Source organism: Arabidopsis lyrata, assembly GCF_000004255.2.
Source record: "Arabidopsis lyrata subsp. lyrata unplaced genomic scaffold ARALYscaffold_1, whole genome shotgun sequence".
Taxonomy (NCBI): Eukaryota; Viridiplantae; Streptophyta; class Magnoliopsida; order Brassicales; family Brassicaceae; genus Arabidopsis; species Arabidopsis lyrata.
Window position 1 is genome coordinate 23,902,473 of NW_003302555.1, and position 19,406 is coordinate 23,921,878.

Sequence of the window (19,406 nt, forward strand, 5' to 3'; positions counted from 1 at the left end):
ATTTGAGATTTGTACTTTGATTATCAGTAATGCATGTCTTTTCATCTATATACTTGCTTGTTTCCTAGTAATTCCATGTAATACTGAATATTGTAATGGTTTTAAAAATTTGGCTTATTTTATTAGTAATATGAGATTCGAGTTTCGAAGAGTTAGTATATGCTTTATGTATATTTGATTGATATGACCCGTTGTCACTCATAATTAAAGTATTCTCACACTTATTACTAACCTCCTACTCCCCTACTCTAGCAATAAACATCAAATCAATAATATATTAAACAAGATCAAAACTTCTCCAGCATCACATTCGTTGAGACCAATTTGTTTGTTTGATGGTTCATGCTTATCTCTTACAATTTTTCAACCATATAAACTAATATTACAACAAGTAATGATGAGTTTTGCATTAATTGTGACAAGAGTCATGTCTCAACTTTTTTGGCATTAAATACTGACGTCACTTTGTTTTTTTAATGTTATTACTCCCCCTTTTCACTGTACAGCCGCACAAAACATTAAATAAAGAAATTATCTTAGCCTAACCGGAACAGTGTACCTAACTGAACCGCATAATTGAACCGTACACGGAACAGTACGTCGTTACGCTGGCAGGAGTAAAATGATCAGAATTTGGCTAAATTGTCAAAACATGAAAACCAATTCTCACTTTGCCAAACCATGAAAATAAAAGTTGGTCTTCTGCTCTGGCCTGCAATTTACCTTTTTTTTTTTGTCGATCACACATTAATTAGAAAATCACTCCATGATTGGTAGCTCAATTTGGAGAAAATGTGTTTACAAATGAAATTTTAGAAAATAAATTTCTAGAATAACGGGCTACGCGATAGGTAAATAGCATCTTTTTGATCTTGTGTTCTAAATGATTTTTTTTTTTGTATAATATATTTAGATGGTTTTATGACTTTTTTCAAATGATCAAGCGAAAGAATTTTAATTTATAATAAATACATCTTAAGTTGAACTTCTCTTCAAGACTGTCCGATGTGAATTATTTCAATTATTATCAATTGATTTTGAATCCATTATTTCTTACACACAACATTGATATGCTACTTTTGTGATACATCGCAAGAATTCGTCCGGACCAGCATTAAATGATAAGTCTTAGGTAACTTGTGTGGCACTTTACGAATATACGATATATATTTTCGGAAAATATTGCTATATCTTAGTCTGATACAAGTTAGACCAATCATTAATAAATTAGCTTCAAGCAGAAATTTAAGGTTGAGTATACATTCCTATACATTCCAGCAATCACAAATTAGTTACCATTTGTCTTTATTATTCGCATAATTATGTTTTTATTGAAAAGAAATTAAAAGCAACTTAGAATTTCACTCAAAGCTGGAACATTTCTTAGTCATTGTGACTTTACGCCCATACTTCATGTGAAGAATGTGACCAACTTTTGGCTCAATCTTTTGTCCACTGACGACCTTAATCTCATAGTTTTGTAATATTTCCACGACCACGGTCTTCATCAAATTCATAGCTAAATTCTTACCGAGACATGTTCTTGGGCCTGCATTGAACGATAAGAATTTGTAAGAAGGCTCATGTCTCAACCTTCCTGTCTCTGAAATCCATCTCTCGGGCTTGAACTCCATCGCGTCTTCTCCCCATACGGTTTTCATTCGTCCCATAGCGTAGATAAGGATCATAATATTGATATTTGATTTGACTTTGTGTCCACTTGGAAGCACATCTTCTTTGATTGGAGACTTGCGTTCGAATGGAATTGGTGGGTAAAGCCTCATTGATTCACTCAATGCACCATGTAAGTACAACAATTTGTTCAAGTACGATGACTTGTCTTGGTCATCACTTCCGGTTCTTGGTAGATATGTGTTGATCTCTTGGAGAATCTTGGTTAAGACGTTAGGGTTTTCAGACAAATTCCAGAAGAACCAAGTGAGTGCAGAGGCCGTGGAATCTCTTCCAGCGGCCATGAAACCTATTGTGAAGTCTCTGAGGAACTTATCATCACTAGGGTTTAAAAGCTCATACTTAGTTGCATCAAGCTTTATGAAGGATGTCAAAAGATCCTCACTTTCTCCATTGGTATTGTGAGTAATCACTTGTGAACTTAGTTCTTCTTTCTTCGCTGCTATAAGTTTTTCACAAACACGATCAAGAGTGGCATGAGCTTCCATCATCTTCTTCTCTGTTCCGACACCAATCCATTTTTGTAGCTTCCACACGAACCTTGGTGTAATATGCCTATGCACAATCGCATCTCCCACATCATCAAGAGCTTTGGCAAACTCAACCTCTGGCATTTCAATGGAGAGATTTCTAGGATCAGACCCTGTTATAATAACAAAGGTTATATCGAACATGAATCTCTGAAACACATCTTGCAAGTCCACAACCATCTCTTCATCTGCAAAGTGATTGAAAAGAGGTACAAGCCCATCCTTGAGCTTACTCTTCGTGGTACTTGCTGAGAAGTTTTGGTACCTTTGATGATTCAATATGATCTGAGATGCGTTCCTCCAATTCCTCCATAGCTCAGAGTCCGAGTTGATGATCCAGTCTCCGTAAGCTTCAAATAATTCGTGGAAAATAGGACCTTTGATGTAATTTGAGAAGTTTGAGCTCATTATATGATGAATATTAGCTGGATCAACTGTGGCTAATACATCCATTCCAACGAACCATGGACCCTTGAATTGAAACGTCAAGTTGGAGTTCTCAAGAACCTCGACACTGTAGTCATAGATGCGCTGGAGCCTCAAGAGCCCACCGGGAAGCATTCCAAGAACCGGCCAGTTCCAAGGGCAGCTTCCAAGGGTTTTCTTGATGGGTAAGTAACTGAAAGGTTTCTTGACAAGGAAGTAAAAGAAGATGAGAAAGCAAAGTAGAGCTATGAATGCTTCAAATAACCCTATTGAAGTCATTAGATAGATTAGAGAAGGTTATTTTCTTTGTACAAAGAGATGAAGCAGAAACTCGAATTTATATACACACAACATTCGTCGTCAACCAGGCGAATTAAAAAGTCTATTGTTGCATTACATTTGAATTCCACACTAAAGATATGTTTTAAAAAGAGTCATTTTGTATTATAATAACCAAGGATTCTTGTTGAAGGTTAATGTTTACCGTCTCCTATAAACAAGGAGCACATAATTCTCATTTATGGTATCCCAGTGCAAAGTAATTTATTATCTCTATACGATTAAAAGAGGAGTACAAAATAGTTTTGGGTTGCCGGGGTTTAGTCCCATCGAAAGTTTCGTGTTTAAGTTATGGAATACATCATTTGATTTTCCATTTAGAGAAGTGTCCAAAGATAGAGATATGCACATATGAATGAATATAATTAGAATGTAAATCGTTACATGAACATCATAATCATCTATCATGATCTATTATTATGGTATGTTGAGTATGAGAAGGTAAGAGCTAGAGCCATATGCCCATATATTTTAATCCGTATTGCCAATTTATATGCAGGAAAAATGTTGTAGTTGATGTTTTTAGGAGATATGAGATATTGGCGAAAATAAAAAAAAAAGGAGATATGAGATAGAAAAAAAAAAAAAAATTGAAAGATGTATTTGTAAACATCGTAGCCAGTGTGTTTTACTTCAGACTTATCGACGTCAACTATTTTGATGGATATATATTTGTATTATTGTATATATGCCCACTCTTTTTTATGATAGCTAAAACTGAACAGTAAAAATATAGCTTTTCATGATCCAAAATCTCCACAAACATATAAAAAATTGCTTAAACAATTGTTACTCTTTGAAAGAACAAGGGTTGCCTGCCCCTGTCCCCCTGTAATATACCTTTCAACTCGGTTCCACCCATATTTTCAGCCTCTTCTTATTTTTGCCTGAACAAATTATATTCTTCTTAATTCCACCCAATCTTGTATAATTCCACCTAATTCCCCAAAATCAATTATCCTCTCTAATCGCGTTTTAAAATCACTAAATCGCGTTTTAAAATCGATTTATCTCGAGGTACACCGTAGGACTATATAACTAGAAAATATATATAACTAGGTTTTAACCCGCGGTGTACCGCGGGGCTATATTTTTAAAAATAAATCAAAATGTAATTTGTTTAATAGATTACCTATATATATGGCCTAATGTTTGTATTTATAAATGTACAACTTTTATATCTATGTATTATTTAGTGTATCTATATATACATTTTTGGAGTATCTTTAGCAAATAAATCTTGGAGTTCCTCCTTATTTACGAGTCTATGCCACTGGCATTTATTATTTAGTTTTACAAAATTTAAATAAATAATATTAACCAAACGATATCTTGCCTAATTGTTTTCTAAAAATCTCTACACAATCTTTTCATATATCTTCAAAAACAATTCCGTGAATTTTACTCCACAAAATATGCATAAAACCGATTTATAGCAAATATTTATATTAACATTTTGCATAACAATAAAACTACTAATTTATAATAATCAAAATATTCACATAGAAAAATCATATAATTTATATGATAAATTTAAAATATATATTAGTAGTAAAAATTTAAAATTATTCAAGGAACGGTATACCACGGATGAGAGCCTAAAATTATTGGATTTTATAACAATAATAATTTATTTTCTTGGGTTTTATAACACTGTTAATTTAGCTAACGGGATAATATAGATGGGTTTATATGGGATGACGGGTTTGGGTCGATATTAATAAAGAACGGTATATCACAGATGAAATCATAAAATTAACAATCAAAATACAATTATATAACCTTAAACACAAAACAAAACATAAAATATTAACAAAACAAGTACAACTTAAAATTTAAAAATTTTAGTTATAAAAGAAAAACGACCCACGATATACCGCGGAGTAAAATATTCAAAATTTTAAAATTGACCATACATCGTTACTTAAAAAAATATATGTTTTCGTATCTATACTTCAAAAATTGAAACCTAAACAATAGTAATCATACACTAAATAATACATAGATAGATATCTACATTTAAAAATACAAACTAATATAATATATCTTCAGTTAATTTTTAAAAAAATAACATTATATTTTTTTTTAAATATAGCCCCACGGTATACTGCTGGTTAAATTCTAGTAATTACTATGTTTGATGTTTGCCGTTTTAAAATATAGGAACGATAATATACAGTTCATTAAGTATCGATTTAGTAGAGAAATAAACTGTTTAAAAAAAATGGACATAATAGTATTTAAATTATATTGTTAAATTTTTAAATGTGAGTAAAGGATAATTTGGCTTTCTCGTTTTGTTTGTTTCATATATAATTAATCTAACACTTTAATAAATTAGGCAAAAAAATTTCGTATCAATTTGAATTTGTAATTTCTTAGAACTAAATTTGAATTTTTAGTTTTTACAAATCTCTATAAACTAAACATACATAGAAAAAACATATTACAACACAAAAACATTAAACTACATTATAGAAGAAAAATATATGTTGTGATTTAGTAACCAGAATTAACATTATAAAAACCCGTAATTGTTAAAATTGTTCAAATTTTTCTATAAAACCACTACCCTTACCAAGCAAAAAAAATCCAAATTTTCTAAAGTATATATCACAAAAAATAAGAAAAATGATAAAAATAATAATAATGAAATTTAAAAATAAAAATCTCATTTTATTTTATTTTAAAATGTTTCTCTAAAAAAAAAAGAAAAAACTGAACTTGTTAGCCTAAAAAAAAAAACATTTATAAAAATTAAGATTATGGAGAAAATCATATTTTTGAAAAAAGAGAACTGGACATTAAAAAAAAAATCATATTTTTGAGATATATTGTATGTGTTTATCATAACAATTAAAATACGATTTAATATCTATTCTCAAAAAAGATTACAAAATATTATTTAATTATGTGACGATCATTTTGAAAGATTTTTGCCATTAAAATCGACTATTTATCAGGAGCATTAATATCAAAAAAAATTCCATTAAATTTGTATCTTGTTTATATTTGTTGGAACCATATTCTCGTAAAAGTGCATTAATGTTTTACAATCTATTATAAGAATATAATTTTGATAAACCGTTCAAATAAAGAAAGGACCCAAATCTATTAATTTCGAAATATATAAAGTAATTTTTTTTTTTTTTTTTTTTTTTTGTCAACCGCTATTAATTAAGACTCAAAAGAGCCATTCCTGAGGAATGTTGTTTACATACGTGATGTGATGCGGTTCGGTACGAACATTTCGTGCCAATTTATCCGCTTTTACATTTGCACTACGAAAAATTAAAGATAAAGAAAAATTTGTGAATTCCTCTTTGTCGCTCTGTAACTCCTCCAAATACGCTGAAAATGCCGGCCATTCGGTTGGAGAAGACACCATCTTCACCAGGTCTGAACAGTCTGTGAAAAAAGCCACATCTTGGTTATCGGCACCTATCATGCACTTCATTGCCCAAAGAAGAGCTTCCACTTCGGTATGTAAGGGAGAGAGACTTCTACGCAGGTTTGCAGCTCCCATGGTTGGCGCCTCTCCATTAACTAAGGTACATACCCAGCCTGTACCTGAAAATTTATCACTTTTTTTCCACGATCCATCTATGAAACAACGATGGCCAGAATAAGAGGTATCCTGAGAAATATCCCTTACTCGAGGTCGAGTATCCTGAACCAACGAACCCAGATTTTCAGCATGTAGCTCGACTTGAGCTGCCTGCCACGATTGTGCCTCTTTTTCCGCTAAACATAAAACCTCACGTGGATCTTTATCCACATTATCGAAAAGCTTCTCATTTCGTGCTTTCCAGATATACCAAATTATCCAAGGATATGACGTTGAATCGAATTCTGAGGGTATTCTCCAAAATAAGTGGTCCAAATTTGCATAAATAGAAGCTGAGGGAAACGTTCCTGGAACCGTAGGTATCTGCGAAAGTGCCCAAATTTGCCGTGCAGGGTGGCATTCAAAAATTGTATGATTAATAGTTTCCACTTCCGCACCGCACCTTGCGCATCCTATGTCACAATTTATCCCTCTTTTCCGCAGATTCTCTGTGACCGGAACACAACCTGCTAACATTTGCCACAAAAAGTGACGTAGCTTCGGCGGACAATGCACTTTCCAAGTATGTGCTTTTAGTAAATTGATTTGTGGGCCAATAAATGACAAATTATTTTCCTGGTTTTCTAGCCGGGCCGTATGATATCCAGATTTAACTGAATATTTTCCGGATTTTGTGAAATGCCAACCTAGAGTATCCTCCTTTGTTGGCGCACCCAAATGCAGAGCGCATATCAGAGAGACGTCTTCCGGAATAAAGAGCTCATTTAAGAGATCCATCTTCCAAAAATTTGTCCGTGTATCTACAAGATTATTAACTTTTAACGACGGGTCAATAATAGAACCGTTGCTTCTTGCTGGTCTCGGGAATTGAGCTGGAATCCACGGGTCTTCCCAAACTGAGATGGAAGCCCCCGATCCGACTCTTTTAATAAGTCCTTTATTAACCAGAGATCTAGCTGAACATATACTTCTCCATCCATAGGATGGAGAGTATGATTTAATATTATCCAGAGGATTGGATTTGCGAAAATACCGACCTTTGAAAACTTTCGCAAATAGAGAATCTGGGACCGTAATCAACCGCCATAATTGTTTTTTAAAACCGAGATTTAAGCAAGATTTTAATCTTGATATTTTTTTTGATATTTTTTATTTGATATTTTATACTAAATAATAAATATCAATGGCATGAATAAGGTGAAACTCTAGGATTTATTTACTAAATGTACTCCGAAAATGTAAATATAGATATATATATTTTTTGAACTATGCTATAATAGTGATAGTATGCTGAAAATCCTTAGAGACCGGCTTTACATGATGAATGACAGTGGTCTATAGGTAGTGGCAAGTTTATGCTTATGAGATGTTGTTCTCATACTCGACCAACAAAGAAAAAACTATGAACACTTCAAATAAGCTTATATCAATCAAATCCGGTAGAGAATTATGTGTAACATATTAAAGGTGCAAAATGAGTCGGTCCTCCATATGACTCGCCTTGCGATAAGGCAAATATATTTTAACTCTCGGCAAATCAATTTATAAGATCTGTTGATAACAAATAAGAAATCCCAGTATCTATACTCTGTGAATGTTTGTGGTCTTACGGAACTGTCTACGAATTTAACTTTTGTTTTTTTAAATGAATAAAAAATACACATATTGTTGAAAATTAAATTAACAATTTTTTAATAAGAAATAACCTTTTTATTATTTTTTATACTAGTTTTATATCTTACATTATCATATGTTTAATATATTATACTTCAACACTTATATGAAAATATAATTTATTAAAAACTAGTAGTCCTATTTATTAGACCTGTAACTCACAGCGGACAGTTCCATGAGACATGTTTCTTAGCAAATCTAAAATCTTAAATTCATTGGCTCGTCCACGAGTTTTGCCCGTTTGACATCTCTACAAAAGGCTAATCTTATACGCACACGATAATACTACAACCACATGACCGAGTTCCAAAATCATGAGTTTATCGTTTCAATGGTTTAACCGGGTGGACTAATGCCAATAACTAGCAGTTACAACATCGACCTTAATATTTGGCGATAACTTGCAAAATTAAACCTCTATACATTAATACTTTATCGAGTATTAATTTATAGAGGTTATACTTTATCGCTATATCTTAAACTATGGTTATGCGAAAGGGGGAAAAACGGTCTATTTCCCCCCGAGAACTATCGCATCATAACAGATGCAGCCCAAACTTTGACCCCGATCCTAATGTCCCTGAAATTAAAGTTCAATACCTATTTCCCCCCGAATCAAAAGTTCAATTCTTAAATCCCCCCGAATCAAAAGTTCGAGAGTTACAACCCCACGGTTCCGGGTTTAGTCGGTTTACCTAAAGCCTAAACCCAAAGCTAAACCAATTAAATGTTATGTTAACCAGAATAAACCCTAATCTACCCAATTTCGACCCGATTTCACTCTTTTAACCAAAACCCACTACCCGATTTCACTCTTTTAACCAAAACCCATCAAAATCGAAAACCGAAACCCTAAAATCAGAACTTCAAAAAATCCCCAAATTTCCCGACGAACCCTAGAGAGAAATTTAGAGAGATCGAAGCTTCCAATCTCTGGTGCTCTCAATCGAAGGATGGCTGTAGTCGTTCGTGACCCGAATATTGATCCTATTGGTGATGTTGATCCTGAAGGTGAAGACAGAGACCAATTTCACATCGAAGAAATGTTGAATGAGTGGACTGACGAACCTCATATTCGCCACGACGAGTACCCAGAGAGCGATGCTGAAGAGAATGGCGATGGTCCTGAGAGATTTCATACCCATATCAGACGAGGTGATGGCCATTTGTACCCGAAGCAAACTTTCTTCAGTGGAGTTGCTTTCAAGGAGGCGGTAGTTGACTATGCTCTTAGGACAGGATGCAATCTAAAGCAGTACAGGTATGATAATGATAAAATTGGCTTTAAATGTGTTGGTAACGATGGTAAGGAGGAAGGAGTACGGTGTGAGTGGCAAGTTTATGCCGCGATTCTTCCTAAAGATCAAATGTGGAAGATTAGGAAGTTTATTGATAAACATAGCTGCATCCCTAATGGAGAGTGTGAGATGTTTAAGGTGCCACATATAGCTAGGCTGTTCGTTGATAAGATTAGGGATAATCCAGAATTCTACTTGCCAGCTAAGATTGAAGAAGTGATAAAGGAACAGTGGAAGATCAGTGTGACTAGGAATCAATGTCAGGCTGCGAGAAAGAAGGCAAGGCAATGGATTGAGAAGGAGTATGATGATCAGTTCGCGAGATTAAGAGATTATGCCGCTGAAATACTTGATTCTAATCCGGATTCACATGTAGAAGTTGATTGTCTGACCAATGAGGAAGGTAAAGACATGTTCAATAGGTTTTATGTCTGTTTTGATAATCTAAGAAAGACTTGGAAGGAGAGCTGTAGGCCTCTTCTAGGTATTGATGGCTGCTTTTTAAAGAACAAGGTAAAGGGACAGTTGTTGGTAGCATTGGGTAGGGATGCTAATAATCGCATCTATCCTGTGGCATGGGGAGTAGTTAAAGTAGAGAATACAGAGAATTGGGTTTGGTTTGTGAAGAATTTGAAGGAAGATTTGGGATTAGGTGATGGTGAAGGCTACATCATGCTTTCAGATAGGCAGAAGGTATCTTCTTTTGTCCCTTCTGTTTTCTTTTGTTTTTTTTCTTTAAATTCTGTTGTACTGATATATTGGTTTGTTATTGATTTCAGGGTTTGATCAAAGGTGTTCATCTTGAGTTGCCAAACATAGAGCATAGGATGTGTGTTCAACACATATATGGTAACTTGAAAAAGAATCATGGAAGTAAAAGCCGCATGAAGCCACTGTTATGGGATTTAGCTTGGGCTTATAATGAGAAAGATTATAAGCAGAAGCTAGAGAGGATCTTCTGCTATGACACAGTTGTCTTCAATGACATCATGAAGACAAATCCAATGAGTTGGTGCAGGGCATTCCATAAGAGAGGCAGCTACTGTGAGGATGTGGACAACAATTTCACTGAGTCTTTCAATGGTTCTCTGAACAAGGCAAGAGAGAAGCCATTTGTGGCTATGTTAGAGACTATAAGACGACTTGCTATGGTGCGGATTGCAAAGAGGTCTGTGGAATCTCATACTTACACAGGTAATGCTCTGTTTTTTTTTTTTGTGATATGGTGAGGATAAATTTGAATATGTTTTGAGATATCTAAAGCTTTTCTTTTTGTTTTGCAGGGAGCTGCACTCCTTATGTTGCATTATTTCTCTCAAAAGAACACAAGTTTGCTTCTTTGGCAAAAGTGACTACAAGCACCAATGGGATGTATGAAGTCAGGCATGGTATTGATTCTCATCGTGTGTGCTTGAAAAGCTACACATGTACATGCCAGAAGTGGCAGATCTGTGGCATCCCGTGTGAGCATGCGTATGGAGTGATCTTGGACAAGAAGCTTGCACCAGAGGACTATGTGTGTCATTGGTTCAGGACATCAACCTGGAAAAAGAACTACACTGATGGTTTGTGTCCACAGAGAGGTCCTAAGTTCTGGCCTGAGACTAATGCTCCTGCTGTCTTTAATCCACAGCCACCAGAAGGAGAGAAGAAGATGACAAAAGAGGATAAGAAGAGGAAGAAGGGTGTCAATGAGTCTCCAACTAAGAAGGCAGCAAAGAACAAGAAACGGATCATGCATTGTGGCATTTGTGGGATAGCTGATCACAATTCTAGGGGATGCCAGAAGAAAGCTAAGGTTTGTTTTATGTTTTGATCCAATTTCATTTAAGTTTAAGACATATGTTGCTTCTACTAACATTCATTTATGTCTTACAGGCTTCTCAATCTGTTTTGCAGCCTTCTCAACCTGAACCAAGTCAAGGTTCACTCACTCAAGCTTAATCAAGTAGTAGCTAAGTAGATGTAGGGCACTAATGTGGTTGTCTCATTCTAATTTTCGATCACATATGACTTGTGTATCCCTCTGTTTTGTAAACCTTTTGAATGTTTCGGATGGATGATTGTTTCTTTGTTTTGTAAACCTTTTGAATGATTTAAAGAATGGTTTAAAGAATGTTTGTTTCTCTTGTTTTGTTTTGAATGTTTGGTTGTCTGTTATGACCAATTCTGAAAAACACATCATGACCAAACTAACCCATTTATCCAAAACAAACATCATTCTCTTAATACAAAACAAACACCATTCTCTTAGTACATAATGTCTTGATCATAAATCCAAACTCCAAACTACAAACACCATTGTCTTAATAATAAATCTAAAGCTAGAACCAAAACACAAACATTCACCAAACACAAAACACAAACATTCAATGATGTTTTCAATGGTTCATCCGACTAATTTGTTGAATCCAATCATGATCATACACCCTATCACTACGACAATCATCATCTTCTTACTGCTTCCTTTGGCTTCAGACAAAGCATCTTCCACCTTCTCAAATATCTCCTTCTCTATCTTCATTTGGATCTTCTCGCAAACGATCTTTTCTACCTCCAAAGTCTGTGTTTTAAGCTCTTTTAGCTCCTGCTCAAGTTCACCTACCTTTTCTTTCAATGTATCTATCTCATTCAACAAGGCTTCATCAACCCATTTGAATGTGTGTTCATCATTCCTAAGCTACAAATTAACAATCATTGGTCCATTAGCAGAATCTAAAACAAGATACAATACAAAACAGTTGAAACAGAGGCATGAAATTACCCTATGTTTTGCAGCAACACAACAACGATAGTATCTCCGGCAAGGATTGGTATCGGATTTTGAAATTAGTGCTACAATATCTTCTCCGCACCAACATCTCTTCGGCACCCCGAAGACTCTGCCTCTTCCACGAGGACCTGTAGATCCCGTCGAACTCAATGAAATGTTGCTCATCTTGCAACTCGAATTCTGGGTTTGAAGTCGATTTCGAATTTAGGGTTCTTGAAATTGGGGAAAATGATTTGGGGATTTCGAAGTTTGGGGTTTAATAGCATTGGGTCGGGTTATAATATGGAATCGGTTTTTTTTTGGTTAAGTTACGACCAAAAATCTGGTTTGGTCTCGGGTTTACGCACCAAACCGACGAAACCCAGACACGGGGACATTTAGATGTTGAACTTTTGATTCGGGGGGAAATAGGTATTGAACTTTAATTTCAGGGACATTAGGATCGGGGTCAAAGTTTGGGCTGCATCTGTTATGATGCGATAGTTCTCGGGGGGAAATAGACCGTTTTTCCGCGAAAGGGTCTAAAACAAGTTAGACCAATCATTAATAAATCAGCTTCAAGCTGAAATTTAAGGTTGAAAATACATTCCATCAATTACAAATTAGTTACCATTTGTCTTTATCAGACCATTCTCTTTATTATAATTACGTTTTTAGCGAAAAGAAATTAAAAACAACTTGAGCATTTCACTCAAAGCTGGAACATTTCTTAGTCATTGTGACTTTAAGCCCATACTTCATGTGAAGAATGAGACCAGGTTTTGGCTCAATCTTTTGTCCACTGACAACCTTAATCTCATAGATTTGTAGTATTTCCACGACCACGGTCTTCATCAAATTCATAGCTAAATTCTTACCGAGACATGTTCTTGGGCCGGCATTGAAGGATAAGAACTTGTAAGAAGGCTCATGTCTCAACCCTCCTGTCTCTGAAATCCATCTCTCGGGCTTGAACTCCATCGCGTCTTCTCCCCATACGGTTTTCATTCGTCCCATAGCGTAGATAAGGATCATAATATTGATATTTGATTTGACTTTGTGTCCACTTGGAAGCACATCTTCTTTGATTGGAGACTTGCGTTCGAATGGAATTGGTGGGTAAAGCCTCATTGATTCACTCAATGCACCATGTAAGTACAACAATTTGTTCAAGTACGATGACTTGTCTTGGTCATCACTTCCGGTTCTTGGTAGATATGTGTTGATCTCTTGGAGAATCTTGGTTAAGACGTTAGGGTTTTCAGACAAATTCCAGAAGAACCAAGTGAGTGCAGAGGCCGTGGAATCTCTTCCAGCGGCCATGAAACCTATTGTGAAGTCTCTGAGGAACTTATCATCACTAGGGTTTAAAAGCTCATACTTAGTTGCATCAAGCTTTATGAAGGATGTCAAAAGATCCTCACTTTCTCCATTGGTATTGTGAGTAATCACTTGTGAACTTAGTTCTTCTTTCTTCGCTGCTATAAGTTTTTCACAAACACGATCAAAAGTGGCATTAGCTTCCATCATCTTCTTCTCTGTTCCGACACCAATCCATTTTTGTAGCTTCCACATGAACCTTGGTGTAATATGCCTATGCACAATCGCATCTCCCACATCATCAAGAGCTTTGGCAAACTCAACCTCTGACATTTCAATGGAGAGACTTCTAGGATCGGACCCGGTTATGAAAATGAAGGTTATATCGAACATGAATCTCTGGAATACATCTTGCAAGTCCACAACCATCTCTTCGTCTGCAAAGTGACTGAAAAGAGGTACAAGCCCATCCTTGAGCTTACTTTTCGTTGTACTTGCTGAGAAGTTTTGGTACCTTTGATGATTGAATATAATCTGAGACGCGTTCCTCCAATCCCTCCATAGCTCCGAGTCGGAATTAATGATCCCGTCTCCAAAAGCTTCAAAAATTTCGTGGAAAATAGGACCTTTGATGTAATTTGAGAAGTTTGAGCTCATTATATGATGAATATTAGCTGGATCAACTGTGGCTAATATACCCATTCCAACGAACCATGGGCCCTTGAATTGAAACGTCAAGTTGGAGTTCTCGAGAATCTCGACGCTGCAATCATAGATGCGCTGGAGCCTCAAGAGCACACCGGGAAGCATTCCAAGAACTGGCCAGTTCCAAGGGTAGCTTTCAAGGGTTTTCTTGATGGGTAAGTAACTGAAAGGTTTCTTGACAAGGAAGTAATAGAAGATGAGAAAGCAAAGTAAAGCTATGAATGCTTCAAATAACCCTATTGAAGCCATTAGATAGATTAGAGCAGGGTTTTTTTTTTTGTAGAAAGTGAAGAAGAAGGAACACTCGTCGTCAACTAGGCGAATTAAAAAGTCTATTGTTGCATAACTTGCATTGCATTTGAATTCCGAGAGAGGCATCTCTAGATCCACACTAAAGATATGTTTTAAAAAGAGTCATTTTGTATTATAGTAAGTAGTAACATTTAAGGATTCTTGTTGCAGGTTAATGGTTACCGTCTCCTATAAACAAGGAGCACATGATTCTCATTTATGGTAACCTAGTGGAAAGTATCTCTATACGATTAAAAGAGAAGTATAGCAGATTATATTTTAAAACAAGTTCCACACACAAATTTTATATTTTAAACTGTATTTTGTATAGCAGATTACATAACTATTTTCTTGGTCTATACGTACAATGAGTGTATAAACAGTTATGGTTTACTTCTTATTTTGGAAACCAGAGCTTCTTTAATCGTAGTTAAGTATATATCTCGGATTCGCAACGTACACTACAAGAAATATTCACATTGATAGCATCTAAGCATAGCTCATTTTTCGTAACTGCTATGAAAGATTATTTTTTTTATTTTGATTACTATATCATAGCACCGAGAAAACGCTAGGATAAAAAATCACTAAGCGGGAATATGAAATCACTTATTCCGCCAATACTTAGACGAAAAAATTCACTTAACCTCCATATGTTTCAGATCCAAAACATTTTAAGCCAACAAAACTTTCCCTTCTATTCACGACAAAACCTAACAAATATTTACAAAAAAAAAAAAATCTCCCAAATCAAAAGCTAGGTCTCTTCCTTTTCGACTCCGACTCCACCATGAAGCTCGTCGCGGCCTCAATTCGCGTCGATTCCGTCATTACCCTTCAGCCTCAGCCTCTTTATCTTCGATCTACTCCTCCACCATTCAATCTTCCCACTTCTCTCTCCGATCTCAGATCTCCCTCTCTTTCTTCGATTTGTGACGAACGAGAGCTTAGCTTCTCCTCCAATGGCGGTCAACTCCAATCATCGCTTCCTCTCTTTTTCTTCGGTGCTCGTCGGTTTTGCAGTGAAATGGCATGGCTTCTCCTTGAAACCAATGACGAAGCTCTTGGTTAACTAACTCCGCCAGAGGGATTACTTCGAGAAGCACAAATTCAATGACTCTTCTTCTTCTTTGCCTTCATACTCCTTTCAAAATGGTAATCTATCTCAATTGGTTACTTTAGGGTTTTTAGTTTTCTTAAAAAAATTTGGAAATTGGAAGCTTAAAAACCAAAAGGTACTCTTAATTATGAAAGATTGTGTATGAGCAGGGAATGTGTTTTGGTTTCTCATGTAACGCCTCAATTGAGTTTTTCTGGATCCAAAGATTCTTAATTGTGTTATGGAACGTGTTTAACATAAGCTCACTGCGTTTTCTCTTTAGAATTTTCTTCTCTTTGCGTTTGATTTTTTGAATCAGAATGTTGGTTTAGTGTTAAGAGGTTTTTCCTTTCATATGATTTCCTGATGGGAATATGTGAAGGGAACCGCATACACTAAAGAGAAAGTTGTATATGTTGTATTTGGAGTCAAGCATTTGAAATTCTGTTTGTGTCTTCTCTCTTCAGATTCTTGGGTTTCGTTGTCCTTATTTGCTGCAGCTTCTGTCTTCACTACAAGAAATATCTACATTGTTAGCAAGAGAAAAAAGCTATTATATGTCATCAATAGCGTTTTCATAAATGCTGTCTTATGCCCCTGTTATGGTAGACCCTCCATATACGATGACGTTTTTAACATGCTATAATAGACCCCCACATACGATAGCATTTTCATATTATAGCATTATTCAAATGCTATAATATACTTTATTATAACACACGTTTAGTGCTGTTTTATATAATGTCGGAACATTTTTTTCGTTATATAAATAAATTTTATATTGGAACCCAATTTTGTAAAATTTACTTAATTTGACAAACACGTCATATTATATATAACTTTTATATTTTATAAATCATCAACAAGTAATATTACATTAACCAATTAGCCAAACAAGTCTTACATAACATCATATCAAATCTTATACTATCATTATAAGTCTTAAACAAAATAGAACTAACATCATATGGACAGAGACAAACTTCGATCTCTTCAATTTCTTCTCCTCTATCTATTTCGCCTCATCAAAAGGAGAACGCATAAAACTTTGATTTGAACAATTGTTCCTATTAGCACTCCCGTCGATAGGCTACATGAAACAAAAGAACAAGGGGACAAAAGACACCATCTTAGAAGCCTTATTCACTAAGATGAAAAAAGAAATCGACACATGGGAATACATCTACCAAACATACACATATGTATACTACGTACTTGGTTAGCTTGGACATAATCATGATAGCCTTAGAATTAAGGTAATATGGAGTTTAAAACTTGAAAAAACGTCTTACCACTTAAGCTCCTACAACCACATGCAAGCTCCTTCTCCTAAACTATTTATTCTGCAAAACCAAAAACCAAATTAATAAATCGAGAAGAAGGTTGATTTGCAGATGGGAAGAGTAAGTATCTTAGTAAGTATCACCAACAAACAATTTATTCTGAAAAAATTAGCTTAATGAAGTTAAGAATCAGATTATACTGCAATAAATACACATTACAGTCCCATTAGAATATATACCGAGGAATAAAAAAAAGGGAGATTAAGAAAATACATACCCATTCCAAAGGCAGGAAGTTCGACATCATTGTACTGCTGCATATACCTCTAAACAAATCCAATCAACAAAAACTCAGTTACATCAATCATCCTAGACACAAGTAATAACCACAAACACCTAATTCCGAAACCAACACACCATGAGAATAAGCTAAAATAGGATGATCAAACTTGCAGCTATCTCCAAATTTACTTGTTCTTGTTTGCATATAGTGGGTACAATCTTTCTCTCTTGAAAATAAATTTGGGGTGATAAATGTGGGAGATACTAAAGCAGAAACCAAAATATAGCATCAAGAATCAATTGTATCTTTAGTTAAACTTACAATAAGAAAATACGGTTTGCATATAGTCATTTCTCAATGTCTATTGGAAACCATAGATTTACAACAAAACATAAATTATCAATCAATTCTGCAAAATCACAAGTGTTCCACTAAAAACATTGAGGTCAAATTTAAAAACAATTGTCTTTAGGAAATTCTAAAGTAACAAAGACTTAATCAAGAACACTACAATAAGCTATATAGGTTATAGATGTAACTCGATCTAAATAACTAAGCATCCCCTTAGAGATGATTCTAACTTTCAAGTTTTGCGTTGTCCAAACTCAAAACAAAGCAATTGGTCAAACCAATGCAACCTAGATTTCAGCTAACGAGAAAGCATAGAGGAAGACAAAGCAACATCCTTGTGCTTGACCAAATGTAAATCAAAATCTATACTAGGAAAAGTTAAGCTAGAGACCATGATTAAAGCTGATTTTTTTATGCTGCAATTGAAGAAACAATCATTTCCGCTACAGAACTAGAGAATCACGATGAGCAGATGAACTAGAATACAAGCCATTTGCCTATAGATCCTCTCGATCGAAAGAGATTGTTCAAGTCCAGAAATTTGAAAGCTTAGAATACGAGTCACATATCAATCGAATTAAACTATGTACCTTTGTGAGATTGACGTAAAAGAACAATGGTTTCTTGGTGTTTGAAACCTGAATCCGATTTTACTTCTGGGAATCAACGGCCAAGTTCATGTTGTTCACTCCATCGGTGATCTCTTCCATGGTTGCTAATTCGGATCCGTAACCCTAACTTTTTCCGAGGTAAGGGGATGACGAGTAAACAAAATTAACAAGAGACATATACGACGAGGAGAATCAGCGACGACATCGGCGGCTAGGGTTTAGAGATGAGAGGAGACGATTCTTCAGGATGGTGACGAATCACCTGAGACTGGAGGAAAGATGAACGAATGGAGGCAAAATGAGGCTGGCGAAGAGTTTCGTGGAGTCTATGGCGGATTGGAAGAGATCTAGGTTTTTTTGTCGTGGAGTCTATGGGTAATTTTTTTTTGGCTTTGGTATATATGATGGCACTAAAATTTTTTAGATCTGATATATATAACTCTTAAAGTGGATTTTTTCCTAGAAGTATTGGCATAATAAATGATTTTAGCTTTTCGTTTAGTAATTTTTTTATCTTAGCGTTATTTCAATGCTATTATATAGTAATCAAAATAAAACATTCATCTTTTATAGCAGTGACGGAAAATGAGCTATCTTCTTGTGCTATCAATGTTGATATTTCTTGTAGTGCTTCTTCTCTTCTTTGGATTCCCTTATTTTCTTCAGCATCGGCAACAAGTTAAGGCTCACATGGACTCGCATTTTGGAGTAGAGACTCCTGCGGAGAAGAAGTTAGAGGATGTAATGCCCATTGCAACTGGACATGAGAAGAGGAGCTTGAAGCTGAATTGGAGGTGATTGCTTATGTTTTTCTTTATCTAATGCAATTTAAGATCTGAGTATAATACAATTGTGTTTAATTTGTTTTACTGCAACTCCACTTGCGAACATGACTTTTATTTCATGTTCATTTCTGGTATAACACAATGGTGTATATATCTCTGCTTCATAGTTCTCCAGTTTAAATCTGAGGAGCTTAGGGTTGAAGAGAGTAGTAATACAGCGACGAAAAGGAAAGAAGGTGGTAGAGATGTCGTAGTCGCTGAATCTGAGGAGCTTAGGATTGAAGAGAGTAGTAATACGGTGGAGGAGAGTGAAACTGAAGCAGAGAATGAAGAGAAAACAGAGTTGACTATTGAAGAAGACGATGATGATTGGGAAGGAATTGAGAGGAGTGAACTTGA

The 19,406-nt window shown here is 35.2% G+C and overlaps 3 protein-coding genes and 2 long non-coding RNA genes across 5 annotated transcripts; 2 read left to right on the top strand and 3 right to left on the bottom strand.

Moving 5' to 3' along the window:
* Positions 1-1,272: 1,272 nt before the first annotated feature.
* LOC9330122 (alkane hydroxylase MAH1) lies at positions 1,273-3,972 on the bottom strand. The gene has a single exon (XM_002894015.2). The coding sequence runs from the start codon at positions 2,925-2,927 to the stop codon at positions 1,362-1,364; it is 1,566 nt and encodes a 521-aa protein (XP_002894061.1). The 5' UTR covers positions 2,928-3,972; the 3' UTR covers positions 1,273-1,361.
* A 6,516-nt stretch (positions 3,973-10,488) lies between these two features.
* On the top strand, positions 10,489-11,722 carry LOC110225333. The gene is made up of 3 exons (XM_021014803.1): positions 10,489-10,721; positions 10,811-11,325; positions 11,406-11,722. Exons 1-3 carry the CDS (start codon positions 10,517-10,519, stop codon positions 11,469-11,471), a joined length of 786 nt encoding a protein of 261 aa, XP_020870462.1. The 5' UTR covers positions 10,489-10,516; the 3' UTR covers positions 11,472-11,722.
* A 1,110-nt stretch (positions 11,723-12,832) lies between these two features.
* Positions 12,833-14,593, bottom strand: LOC9330123 (alkane hydroxylase MAH1). The gene has a single exon (XM_002894016.2). The coding sequence runs from the start codon at positions 14,551-14,553 to the stop codon at positions 12,988-12,990; it is 1,566 nt and encodes a 521-aa protein (XP_002894062.1). The 5' UTR covers positions 14,554-14,593; the 3' UTR covers positions 12,833-12,987.
* An 815-nt stretch (positions 14,594-15,408) lies between these two features.
* On the top strand, positions 15,409-19,391 carry LOC9330124. The gene is made up of 3 exons (XR_002329757.1): positions 15,409-15,750; positions 18,932-19,016; positions 19,175-19,391. It is a non-coding gene; the product is annotated as an uncharacterized LOC9330124 (long non-coding RNA).
* Positions 16,524-18,623, bottom strand: LOC110225410. Its single transcript, XR_002329756.1, has 4 exons — positions 18,202-18,623; positions 17,255-17,303; positions 16,987-17,037; positions 16,524-16,784 (listed from the first exon to the last, which is right to left on the bottom strand). It is a non-coding gene; the product is annotated as an uncharacterized LOC110225410 (long non-coding RNA).
* Positions 19,392-19,406: the final 15 nt, after the last annotated feature.

Coding starts and splice junctions, on each gene's coding strand:
- LOC9330123 (XM_002894016.2), bottom strand. CDS start 14,553: ATGGCTTCAATAGGGTTATTTGAAGCATTCATAGCTTTACTTTGCTTT.
- LOC9330122 (XM_002894015.2), bottom strand. CDS start 2,927: ATGACTTCAATAGGGTTATTTGAAGCATTCATAGCTCTACTTTGCTTT.
- LOC110225333 (XM_021014803.1), top strand. CDS start 10,517: ATGAAGACAAATCCAATGAGTTGGTGCAGGGCATTCCATAAGAGAGGC. Junction 10,722..10,810: donor GGAATCTCATACTTACACAG/GTAATGCTCTGT, acceptor TTTGTTTTGCAG/GGAGCTGCACTCCTTATGTT. Junction 11,326..11,405: donor GATGCCAGAAGAAAGCTAAG/GTTTGTTTTATG, acceptor TATGTCTTACAG/GCTTCTCAATCTGTTTTGCA.